The following is a 13,719-nucleotide window of genomic DNA, read 5'->3' as shown; positions in this document are numbered from 1 at the left end:
TAATTACTCTTGATTATCCCTTTAATTATTAGTTATGTATCAGTTAGAGTATACAAAATTTAAGTACCTTGTGTTTAAATCAATCCAGTCTTCCAGTAAAAGGAAAGAGCCCATTCTGAATGAAGTAGGAACAATGACAGAATCACATCATTTTATAATAGGTAAGTAATATAGTACACATAATTTTGAATAAAAGTTCATTAAAATGTTTGAAATTATTGCATTCTTCCCTAACTTAAAGGTGTATATTACATGACATTTATTTGAGGTATAATGTTTAGTGAACTTTCCATTTAATAAACTTTTTTTATTCTGCATTTTTTATTATTTCTTTACTCATTTTATTCATTTACATTTCAAGTGATTTTCCTTCCCAGTTACTCCTCCACACTTCCCCATCCCATGCCAGTTCTCTCCTTGCCCCTTTGCCTCTATGTAGCTGCTTCCCCACCCACCTACCCACTCCCATCTCACCACCCTAGCATCCACATACACTGTGGCATCAAGCCTGCACAGGACCAAGGGCCTCTTCTCCCATTGATGTCACAGATAAGAACTGATGAAAATCAAGAATTTAACTAGTATGAGTTGTAATTCTGCAGTGCAGGCCTGAATTTTATATTTCTCATTCTATTACACATGCATCTATTTCAGAAGCCTCATTTCCAGGTGAGACCACTTTATGAGTGACCTGTCTCCATTGCAAACATGAATCTGAATGATGTTCGTAGCACCTAGGTAAAACTGATCCGCAGCTCCATAAAAGGCTTTATAGTCTGATTCTAGGCTAATGTTCTTCTCATCCTTCTCCCTACTGCTGTCTTTTGCCTGACACTATTAATTCCACAGCATGCTCTCCTCATTACAGTTCCAGATACAACCACACTGTCATTTAAGTATTGTCTGCCTCTCCTGCCTCTGATATTTCCTATTCTCATCACATCATTCCTTTGTCTGCCTAAGCTCATCACTTATTGCCAAATAAGACATTATAAGCCACTCCTAATGCTTCATTTACATTGTGTCATCTAATGTCAAAACATTTTGGTTCAGCTACAAGTAATTATTGAGTAAAATCAAGAAAAACTACTTGTAAAGAGATAACATAAAGTTTCTATCGTATAAGGAAAGGAGAAGGGGGATGGGGTGAAGAACGTGGGGAGGGGGGACCAGGAAAGAGGGGCAACGTTTAAAGTTTAACTAAATAAAATAATTTAACAAAAATCGATAACACTAAGAAGATAATCTTTAGTACAGGAATAAGAGGTAGAAACACGTGAAGTGATATAATTCTAGGAAGGGATAAAAGTCAATAGAGTAGTAAGAAATACGACAGACAAAGAAAAAAGAGCTAGCATCACAGAATCCTTTTGACATTAGGCTGAGTCTTAAAGCTCGAAACCTTTATGACAGTATACATAAAACTTTCAAATGTGAGAAACAGGCTGATTACTCCAAACTAGATTAAATTATCAACTGTTTTTGTAAAGAAATAAGTAAACAAGTAGTTTAAAATGCAATATGAAATAAGTTATTCTAGAGTCTAAAATGATTCACTGCTATGAAATATGATTTTTTCTGTAGGTATGTTAATTTAGATATAGAGGTTGAGTTTATAGATTAATCTTTTCAATGCCTGTATACCTTGACCATGTTGCCATCTACTGATTTTTCAAGTGGACTATTAGTCAATTAGAAATATCTTTAAGAATATAGATAACCAGATGAAATTGTTAATTTAAAACATTAGTAACTGTATACACTTATATGTTGTCATAAAAGACCGGTTTTAAAATATAATAGTTCTTTAGAAATTAACTAAATATATTTACCTACAGAATCAGACTTAAAAATTGAGTCACTGGAGGAAACATTTTCATGTGACAATGAAGATAAACAGTCAGTGGTATGAAGATATTTCTTCCTTGTTTGTTGACTACTGTTTACTTTTATTTACTTATATAACATGAAAAAATTAGATTTCAGGGTATTCAGTCCTACTTTTCAATGTTTAAAATTTTCACTAATTGTAAAACACAGAATATTCTTAAAATATATGGTAGTTTATATTCAAATGTTATCTTTAGATTTCGACTAAAAATGTGTTCCAAATAGAGTCTGTGCTATTTCTTGCATATCACTCTTGTAAATTGAAAAGACATGATCACATTTCATATTAATGACTAAACAGCTTCAATTGTTAACAAGGGAACTTTATTTGGTTCATGTTAGATGCCTGCTCTTCTCTTACATTTCAAGGGTGTGGTATATTATAAACATCAATATTAAATTTATTTATTGCCTGTCATCTGTTGTTTCTTCACTCTATTCTAGGCAGAATTGTAATGTATGATCAATCTCATTGCTTCCCATTCCTCCCATAATAGGGCTTTTGATCTTTGAGTGGCCTTAACAGCTGTCAACTCTATGGATTTTGGAATTCTTTTGGAGACTTACGTTTGACTTGTCTGAGAATATGTTTTCTGGGAGTATTTACTGTATAGTGTAGAACCAGAGTGAACATTAGGGGCACCAGCCCAGAGACTGCCACTGCAGACTCATTAAAGGAAAGAGAGAAAGCAAGCCAAGCATCAGCTTTCCAATGACAAAAGAAATTAAAACATTAGCAACCCAACTTCCTTCACTGGAAGGAGGCAAAACAGAAATTCTGAGGAATGCTGTTTAGTCTTTTTCAGTGGACTTTAGAATGTATCAATCCAGAGCTTAGTACAAACAGTGCATATAGATGATAATAGCACACAGTTTTGTTTATAAAAGATTTCTAATGGACATGTTTGGAATCAATATTGTAATTTGTAGATTAATTTCAAGATTTTTCCTAATATTTTCACTTTAGACAGTTTTCTATCAGGAAATGTGCTTTATAGTTAAACACTGACCATACCAGATAAGAGGATATGTTACAGATAAAGAAGTAAAGTTCATGTAGAAAACACAAAATAGAAGAGATAGTTTAAATGAAAAATAGATATCTCTAATGTAGGTAATATTGAAGAAGGCTGTGAGTAGGTGCTGAGTTCTCTAGTTTTATAAAGATAATTATTAGAATGGATCAGATTAGGAACTAGAAGATAACAATGTGTTATCCACTGGACTATGCCTGAGGGAATTCTGGACAGAGACAACAGTGGATAATAGGTCTTCCCTCACCTGAGTCTAAATATTCTGAGATGACCACAAGTGGGCAGGGAGAAGAATAAGCATGAGTAGTTATATCGCATCTTGTCATTTTAATATATAGTCAACATTCCAATAAGTGGGTGGTATATTTTAAACTTTGATGAGGAAACATAAATGAATCTTTTCTTACTAGGGCTTCCTATGCTTTTAGAATGTCTGTCTTCATCAGAAATGATTTGCATACCTACACATTATAATTCATTTCTACTTTAAAAGACAATGTAAAAATATACAATACCCATCCAACTATTTAATAATTTTCTACTAATAAACACTTAATGTAAATAATTTTAGAAGTTTCAAGCACTTGTTTGCTGTACATACTGACTCCTTGTTTGTATTAAGGAGTGTAAATTCTCTCAAAACTGTATGTATGGTTTTTGTCTCATGACTTCTAACATCGAATGACAAGCAAATGTTAAGTGCTGTATTATGCATGTGAAATTTAATTTGTTAAAAGAGAATTTGGTAGGACAAAAAGTGGGTTTAGGCATTCTAAATTCACTTCTGCATGAAACAGTCAGGAAAGCAGAGGTGTGTATATCATGCTTTCTCCCACCTTCCTAGATCAGATTCCAGACTCATTGGCCTTATGACAGTAAAAAGCATATTGATCCAGAGAGTCATAAGTATTTAGTTTTTGAAATGTTTTCCCTTCACCACATTTCTTTTTAACATACCATTAAAAATGCTTTTGAAGTTTGAATTTTAGGAATATTGTAAATAAAGATATTTATGAAATTCATAGATGAAACTGGTTTTTAACAAAGTTATCTCTGATTAACTTCCACAGAGTGATGATGGACATTTTTCTGGAACAACATCTGAATGGTGTCAAAATGATACAAATAGACAAACTACAGGTAGGAATGAACACACACACACACACACACATTGCCATAAAATGGGATTATGCTTTTTTAAAAAGTAATTAAGAAGCAGTATTAACCAAAAGAGATTATTCATTAAATATAGTAAGAAATATATTCAATAATAGTTTCAGCAACATATCAGATTGTTACATTTTTAAAAATAATTTACATTATGAGTCACATTAAAAACTAAATTTTAATAAGAGGAATGCTAACGTGTAGATAAAATAATGAATGTGGGATGAAGAACAGGAAGAATACTATTCATGGATGAAATGCATAGAAATGAGGCAGATGTTCATAAGAGATAGCAAAACATTTAATTGTACTTCATTTAAGCATGGCATGGTGATATAAGGTTGCATGAAAATAAAATGTGCATTTAGTATGTACATGTTCTAAGAATTACAACAAAATTCCTTAACTTTTTTCAATTTCAGAAGGCATTAACTCCTTGATCAGGGAACACTATGTTTTTTGAACCATAGATAGATGAGATCACATATTATCAGGTATGCATACATTTATGGTTTCACAATTTTAACTTTATGATTCTTAAGTATACATGCTAAAAAGGTAACACTGAAGTGACCATAAGAGTTCATAAAATAATGAAAACAGAAAATCACAAGGATATATTTTTTTCAATAAATTTTATGAAGAATGAATACTTAATACAGTTAGAAAAGAGATGTTCACTAGGAAGCTTGAAGGACATTCGTGATTAGAAGACTTCAGAGAATTCAGTTTTGGAGGCTCTATAGGTGTATGCTATTAATTAATTAATTAATTAACATCTCAAATGCTGCCCTCTCACAGTCCCCCAAAACAGAGTACATCCCCCTACCCTCTTTCCTTTTTTATTTGAGAGGGTGCTTCTCTCCAGGTATCTCACCACCCTAGCTCCTCAAGTCTCAGCATGGGTAGGTGCAACCTCTCCTACTGAGGCCAAAGCAGCCCAGCCAGGGAAACAGATTCAACAGTCAGACAATAGCTCTAGGGACAGCCCTTGCTCCAGTTGCTGAAATTCTGGGGGACCCACATGCATACTGAGATACACATCTGATACGTATATGCAGGCATGGGGAGGGGCCTAGGTTCAGCCAATGAATGCTTGTTTGTTGGTAGTTTGGTCTTTGTGTGGCCCTAAGGGTTCAGCTTAGTTGAATCTGTTGGTCTTCCTGTAGAGTTTCTGTCCCTATCAGGGCCCTCTATTGTTTCCCCAACTGTTCCACAAAAGTCCCTTACCTCTATCCAAAGTTTGCCTATCGGTATCTACATCTGTTTCAGTCAGCTGTTGAGTAGCGCCTCTCAGAGAACAGTCGTGTTCGGTAGGCTCTTTTCTGCAAGCATAACATATCACTAATAGTGTTCGGGATTGGTGCTTGTCTATGTGATGGGTTTCAAGTTGGGACAGTTATTAGTTGGCTATACCTTCTGTCTCTGCTCCAACTTTGTCCCTCTGACTTTCTTGGAGACAGAACAATTTTTAGGGTGAAAGTTTTATGGGTAGATTGATGTCCTTATTTCTCCACTGGGGTCCTGCCTGGCTACAGGAAGTGGCCTCTTTATATTTCATTTCTCTACTGCTGTGAGTCTCAGGTAAAGTCACTGCCATGGACTCTTGGGAGCCCAAGACCAGGTCCCTGCCACATTCCAGAGATGTCCTCCATTCCCACCCATGCCAGCCACAGATCTTCATTCACTTTTCTGGCTCCCTGGCCTCTTTTCTTCATTCACACACCCAATCCAAAACACTTCCTTTCCCTCCCTATTCCCTCTCCCACCCAGTTCTCTCCCTCTGTCTGCTTTCTATGATTATTCTATTCCTCCTTCTAAGTGAGATTGGAGCATCCTTCTTTAGGCCCTCCTTCTTGTTTAGCTTATTTGGGTCTGTGGAGCATAGCATGCGTTTCCTGTACTTTGTGGCTAATATTCACTTATAATGTTCACATACCATGCATGTCATGTTGGGTCTGGGTTACTTCACTCAGGATGATATTCTCAAGTTCAATCCATTTACCTGTAAAATTCATGATGAGTTTGTTTTTTCATAGCTGAATAGTATATCATTGTGCAAATGAACCACAAAAATGCTACTTTTAAGGGAGTATACAGTTTCCTTCTGAGGCTATATTTGAGCCAGTCTATCTTTTACTTTTATTTTGAAGTTTTGTTCATTGGTTTTTAGTGAAATATTTTATATACATTTTTAAAACTTATTTGCCTTTAAAATGACACTTTGCTTGGAAAAAGTGATATATTAAGTCTATTGATAGTCACATATATTTATCCCCAAATCAATAATTGACTACTTGAAAACTAAGCATGATTGAATTTTTATATTGACAAACAAAATACTCATTTGTACAGATATTTGAGGAAGGCATTAAATATAAACAACTTAAGAATGTCAGCTACTTTATAATTGCAATAAATTTTTAAGTAATAAAGTCTTAAAGACCACTTGTTTGTCCATGTCATGCATAGATAAATGCATAGATAGATAGATAGATAGATAGATAAATAGATAGATAGATTAGAGCCTTTAAGTGGAGAGTTAAAATATGACTTCAGGAAAGTAAGCTTACCTTTATTTCTGAGAATTCTTACAAGCATTTTGGAAGCAAAATGCAGAAGAAACAGAAATCATAATATTGTTCTACATGGGAAAATCCAAATTGGCAATGATCACTAAGTAGAATTTTTAAATGTATGAATACCAAAGAAACATAGTTTACTTTTAAAAGAAAGAGGGAATGTTTAATGGCTAGACTACAGAAAATCAAACCAAAACAAAACTCCAACTCTAGTTAGGTAATAGTGAAATACACAGGAGAAACCTGGAGAAAACATAGTTAGGTGGAACTAGTGTGTTTGTTGTCTAAATAAAACTAATATCATTTGGTCCAAGGCTTAGTGGTATGTGGGAGACTTGCTTTCCCACTCCTAACTCAGAAATCATGAGTGTACTGGAAAGGGCATTGCTATTTAATGAGAGGTAAAGTTCAAAGGAGGAATATTTTTCCAATTTTAAAATTTTTCATTAGTTTACAAAATAATAGGATTTAATCATACATAAATATTACCTTTATTTATATTTATACTCCATTAAACTCTAACTTGGCCCTATCCTTTCCAGTGTTATGCGTTACTTCCCCTGCTATAGCCTTAACTATACTTTCATATCTTTAATAAGTAGACACAACCATTACTTGACATATCAGAGAAGACACACAAAATCCATTTTATGTCTTATTTTACTTAATATTTAGAAGTTGCAATTCATTTCTTGAAAATTCTTTATTGAAATGTGTATAACAAATATAAATTAACAGTATTGATAAAGAGTAAAAAGTTCACTTCTTTAATGTGCAAACTTAATTTTAGTATAAAATTACAATTTTCAAAGTTTCAAACAAAAATTAAATTTAATCTTATCTTACTATGAATATATGATACATATTCTGCTTACAATGTACTAATCTTATTCCCTTTTGCTTTTTTGAAGCTCAAGATTGCATGTATCCTAACTTGAAGGTAATTACTTCTATATATTTATCTTTAATTTCTATTATGTATTGTTTTAAGTGTACAAAATTTTTAATGTCCTGTTTTTAAACCAATCCAGTCTTCCACTGAAGGGAAAATATATATTCTCAGTGAAGCAGGAAAAACAGCTGAGTCACTTCACTTCATAATAGGTACATTTTATAGTATCATTTATATAAAGAGATCTAGATATCTGCATTCTTCCCTATTTTCAAGATCTTTTTGTCCATCCAATTTTATAATATCACAAAATAAATAGGGGAAAGGCTAATGTTGTCATGTAATATTTTCAGAAGAGACAAAGAGAACATGATAAAGACTTTATGTAAAGTCTGAATCAATGCTTCTAGTTACTGCATCATAACATATGCCATCTCTGTATTTAAGGATTTATAGAGGCAACTTGTGATACTTCTAAGATACATATGTTTTAAAAACCTCTTTGGCTGATCTGTCATAGTAATTCCTATAATCTCACATACCTTGGAATCTCCAGTTAGTGTTTAGATTTTCTCAAGAGCTATTTATTAGCTAATTAATAGCACAAGAGTCTGTTTCTAAAATAAAATAAAGTAAGTAATCATTGCAGATTTTCCAATGTGTTTTTTCATATGACCTAAATTGAAATTAATGAAAAATGCATTATTTCTTATCAATAAGTTTATATATGTATATATTTTGATAGAATATTTACGAATAATTTTTTAATAATTTAACTAAATAAGTATATTTACCAACAGAATCAGATTTGGAAATTGAATCTCTGGAAGAAACTCTGTCTTGTGACAATAAAGACAAACAACTACTGGTATAAAGATGTTTCAATTGTTTTGTTCAATAATGCCTTTTTGTTTGTTTGTTTGTTTGTTTTTCAATTGTATTGCAAAGGCTATAATTAAATACATTTTAGGTTATCTTGTTAGTAGTGATATATAAATGTTGCAGGTTTGTTGCAACCCAGCTAGTTCCCAAATATTGTGACAGGAATATTTTATTTATTTTAAAGTTTTAAGGCACAAGTGAGTAGTATTAATTTTAATCCTCTATGCTAATCTGGCTTCTGCCCTTCCTTGACTGGGAGGAAGTTCAGCCCCATTATCTTCCCTGCTCAATCATTGGCTATTCAGTTCTGTATTGATGAATAAGGGAATAATTATGAAGGAATATTTGCACAATATTGAGACAGCAAATTCTCAGAATAAAGATTGTAACCCGATATTGGAACACAGAAATTAGCATTTAAATAATAAAAGGGTAATCATTACATAGGATCAAATAACAATTATTGTCTATATTACCTGATGCCTATATTATTTATCTATTTATTGTTTTGAATAACATAATAATTTTAGTTCTCTGTAAATTTCATAAAACACATTTTGATCATATTTATCCCATTCTCTTCTATTTAATCAGAGAGCAATACCCTTTTCTTGTCTCTACTTCCTGTCTGTCTTTCATTTTCATTTTTATTTTTCTTTTAGAAGACATTATATGTCACAGCAAATATCCTGGTTCTCTGTCTCCTACAATATTTCGACTTTGTCCTTCCACAATGTTCTCTAAGCATTAACTATACAGATTTGTACCATATGTAATAATTGGGGTTGAGAATCCAATAAACCGTTGTTCTCTACATTTTGACCACTTCCAGTTTTCTGTAATCATCTGAATCTGCTGCAAAAAGAAGCTTCTTTGATGAGGGTGGGAAGTAAATCTATCTGGGGATATAAGGAAAAAGACACTATAATGCAGTTAGTTATTACGATGTTTTAGAAGAGAGGTTCTAGTAGGTACTCCTTTGGGTTCTGTGGTCTCGCTGGCCACAGATAGTTTGATAAATTTATAATACCAGAAATGGATTCCATTCTTTTGAACAGGCTTTAATTCCAAGTAGATGGGTGTTGGTTACTCTCAGTATACAAGTGCCACTGTTGCATCTTGCAGAGTATCTTGCCTTTCTGGTTCATGCTAAAGGACTGTGACTCTCAGTCATTTCAAATATGTGGTTGCACAATATGAAAATCAACATCCCTTAGGGCCAGCCTTTTTTCCACATTTGGCCTTTTGTGTTTGAGTGCCCTGAATAGCTATGTTTGTTGTTATTGTCAACTCTACTGGTTTTGAGATCCCTTTGTGGATATTTGTTTGGAATTGTCTATATATCTTCAGGGGAGAATGGCTGTGTAGTGTAGAACCAGAGTGAACCTCATCAGTACAAGCTCAGAGACTGTAAGCACAGAATGAAGAAGGAAAAGTGAGAAAGCAAGCTGAGCACTGGATTTCAAAGAGAAGAGTGATTAAATCAATTTCAATCCTACTTATCTTCATTGGAATGAGGCAAAGCAAAATATAATCTCTTCAAATTATGCTAAATCTATTAAGTCAGGATTTAGTGAAGACAGCTCATATACATAAAAAATAGCAAATATATTCCTATTTGTGATTCAGAATAAAAACTTTAATTGGTATTTTTCAGTTGAGAAAACTTTAAATATTTTAACATTGAAAAATTTGTCATTAGGATAAACAGTGTACTTAACAGAAACTGAGTATTTCATTTAAAGGCCATTGTGACACTAAAAGTACAGAAACCTTAATAATGAAACACAACTCTATAAAACAATTGATAGTAAACTGTAGATAATCTTGTGTAGGCAGAACCAGGCTGTTAAAGTGTTGATGCTACTCAGAGTGGGCATTGGGTTTACATCCAGATAAGATAGTTATAAAGGTGGACCAATGAAGGCTTTCAGGATGAGATCTGCACCATCTAAACAGAGACAAAAGTTTATCACATGTGTTACTCATTTGATTCCTTACATCCTCAGATAACTAACAACTAAAGAGAAGAGTAAATATCGTATTTTTTATTCTCATTTTATTGGCAAGAAAATATACCTATAAATGTCTGGTATAGTTCAGAGAGTCAATAAAGAAATGTATCTTCTCTTCTACTAAGTTTTGCTATTCTCTTTGGATGTACTTTCTTCATTACAAAAAGAAGGGTTGCATATCATATCAAATTTTTCATCCCATTTATTAAAACAAAAAAATTCTCTCTGTTTATTTAAACATATTTTTGTTAACTAGCAAACCTTTTAATTTACATAGATTTTTGTTCAGATGTGTCTTTGTGCAGAACCTAGAAAGGCAGGTGTATTTTGGATCCTCTGGAGCTTTACAATTGGTTATAAGCCACCTGACATGTGTGCTGGAAACTGACCAGGAGTCTTCTGCAAGCTCAGGAAGAACTCTTAGTTACTGAATCATCCCTTCTTTGTTTTAGGGTTTTAAAAAATGTTGTTTGCCTATGTGGAAGAGCTTTTAATTGTGTTCATTCTCAAGATAACGCAGTATGAATTCTTAATACATGCGTATTTTGTCAATTTTGTCTCAAGTAATTTCTGCTACTTGATCCCATCTTAGTGTTTAATATTGTCTTTTACCAATTTGTAGTTAAATTTTTATAGCGATGTGTATTTAAAAAACTACTTTAAAAACAACAAAGAAAAGTTAGTTATTCAGAGTTATTCTTACTTGAATGTTTATGATTCTCTGCTTGTGTATATTTTAATGCTTTCCATGGCCTTCCAGATCAGTTGATATATCCAATGGCCTTATGCTGATGAAAGGTAGAACTGATCTATACGGCATTTATTCCACCTACATTCAATTATAACACCATTGTTAATATTAAAGTGTAATTTATATTAAAAATTTAAATTCAGATATTCTTAAAAATAATTATAAAATATTCATGCAGCTTATTGCTGGTATTGACTTTAACTATGTGTTTCTAAGTATCTTCCACAAATAGATGATAGCAATTTTTCTGGAGCAGTCAGTGAAGGACCAGAAAATAATTCAGAGGAACAAATGAAAGGTAGGAATACAGTGTTTTTAAAAGTTATAGAAAAGTGACTTAGTTTAAAATTGAAGAATAAGCTACAATACTAAGTAAATAGTATTACTTGCAAAATGTACAATAAGAAATAAGTTAAATACATATGACTTCAGGGAGTTATCAGGTTTCAATAACACATTATTTTGATGCAGTTGCTAAAGGATTTGTGTCATTAATCAAGAATCTAACCAAAAATGCTAAAATAAGGAACATATGATGATAAATAAAAGCAAGAACATGATGAATGCAGGGAGGAAATAAATGTAAATCAGGCACTGTGCATGAACATCTGATAAGTTGTAAAAGGTTATGAAACTCATAGACTATACTTTGAAGTGTGAGATTGTTAATGAAATCTCAGCTTGGATGAGATGGAAGATAGAAAAGATAGTCTTCATTCAGAAAAGATAAATTAAGTAAGTACCTTTATAAGAAAATTCTATAGTGATCAGAAACTTGCAAAGTTAGATCACTCCCCCTTTGGAGATCACATTACATATGTATGCATAGCTCTAGGATTCTTCACTTGTGAAATCTCAGGAGGTGAAGATGCTGCTTATCTTCCATCCACTTCCTGATTATCAAAATGTAAAAATGCTGTTAGAAAATTTATATGTCACCTTTGGAAGATATTTGAAGAGAAACCAAGATTAAAATAAAATTGACCATTTGATTTTGTTTTGATGAATATTTGCAGAGGAAAGGTTGAAAAAGAGGCCAAGACAGAAAATTATTGTTCTCTCCATTTAAGAATACTGGTGAGCCAATTCTATATGGTTCCCCAATATTTACCTTATGATTATTCAGTGCTGCTGCCATACAGTAGGTGGGATGTAATTACAATAACCTGTAAGAAAACAAAAAAAAAGAAGCTCACAAAGAAGTATATCAATAGAATATTGTGAAATGATGTGTATTTTTATAGTACAAAATAAAACGTTAGTTATGGAAGTATGAAGGACATGAAGAAAACTCTTCAACTTACTCAGGTTAGATAATCCAGCATTTGCATAAAAATGATTCATCTACAAACAACTTGGGCACTACTGCTTAGAGTCTAGTGAGAAAAGTCATAGGAGTCTGAGGATGGGGAGTTTGTCATGATATTGTGTCTCCAGGATTGTCAAAAGTAACACCTATAAAACTTCATCAACATAATTGCCTAACAAAAGCTGCACAAGGCCAGCAGCAACAAATGTGCCAAAGTAGAAAAGAAAAGATCCACAAGTCTTCAACCCAACACAAAGACTACTTTGAAGCAATACTTGAAAGCAGTAAAAATAGTCTTCTTCATGGGTAGAGAACATTAATTGGTTTTCCAACACTAAATGTTCAGCCTTGAATATGTATTTGAATTTTTATATATATATATATATATATATATATATATATATATATATATTTTCAATGAAAAGGAACATCATGACTTTAAAAGAGAGTAAAGATGAGTTAATGAAAGGGTTTTGAGACAGAAAAGGAAAAAAGAGCATATTGGTTTTTTGTACTGTGTTTAGTACTCACATAATATATACAAATAATATACTCTTGGAGAAAAGAGCAGTTAATTCTTTTGTTTTGTTTTAAATGTGGAACCATACCCAAAGCCTGTGCTTGCTAGGAAAAAACACTGTAAAATATACAATATTACTAATATATTTATCTGAAAACTCAGTGTATGTTTATCTTGAACAATCACATTTCAGTACTGAAAAATTATTACACATTTGTCTGACATATGGATCATATGACATAATTTTATTTTTAATTATTTTTATTTTTGAGATTATAATATAATACTACCATCTCTCTCTGCCTTCCATTTTCACACTTTAATCCTTCTAATGTTCACCTCCTTGATCATTTTTAAATTTATAGCCCCTTCATACTAGTTGTTGATGCATATAGATGTATACACATATATTCAAACACACACACATATATATACATATATATGCACAGGTATGTATATATATACATATGTATATATGTATATACACATGTATATATGTATGTATATATGACATATATCATATATACAAACTTCTCTGCCTGTATAATGTTACTTGTAATGGAATCATGGATATTGGAAGAGAAGATACAACCACCACTTTACTAAACCAGCATATAACAAGACTCTTTAAAATATCTAAACTAAATGGAGATATACCATGATAAATAGCCAGGAGA

The 13,719-nt window shown here is 32.4% G+C and overlaps 1 protein-coding gene across 1 annotated transcript in view; it reads left to right on the top strand.

Annotated features, from left to right (window-relative positions):
- LOC114620687 (ankyrin repeat domain-containing protein 26-like) overlaps positions 1–8,642 on the top strand; it is a 37,939-nt gene extending 29,297 nt beyond the window's left edge. The window contains exons 11-16 of the mRNA XM_028766806.1: positions 89–161; positions 1,839–1,906; positions 3,995–4,064; positions 7,585–7,613; positions 7,705–7,777; positions 8,366–8,642. Coding sequence (XP_028622639.1) covers positions 89–161; positions 1,839–1,906; positions 3,995–4,064; positions 7,585–7,613; positions 7,705–7,777; positions 8,366–8,439 — 387 coding nt within the window. The 3' untranslated portion in view covers positions 8,440–8,642. The remainder of the gene's footprint in view (positions 1–88; positions 162–1,838; positions 1,907–3,994; positions 4,065–7,584; positions 7,614–7,704; positions 7,778–8,365) is intronic.
- Positions 8,643–13,719: the final 5,077 nt, after the last annotated feature.

The sequence above is a fragment of the Grammomys surdaster genome, unplaced genomic scaffold (assembly GCF_004785775.1).
Source record: "Grammomys surdaster isolate TR1022 unplaced genomic scaffold, NIH_TR_1.0 170, whole genome shotgun sequence".
NCBI classification, from domain to species: domain Eukaryota; kingdom Metazoa; phylum Chordata; class Mammalia; order Rodentia; family Muridae; genus Grammomys; species Grammomys surdaster.
Note: the sequence above shows the minus strand (reverse complement) of the source record. Positions and strands in the feature narration are given on the sequence as shown.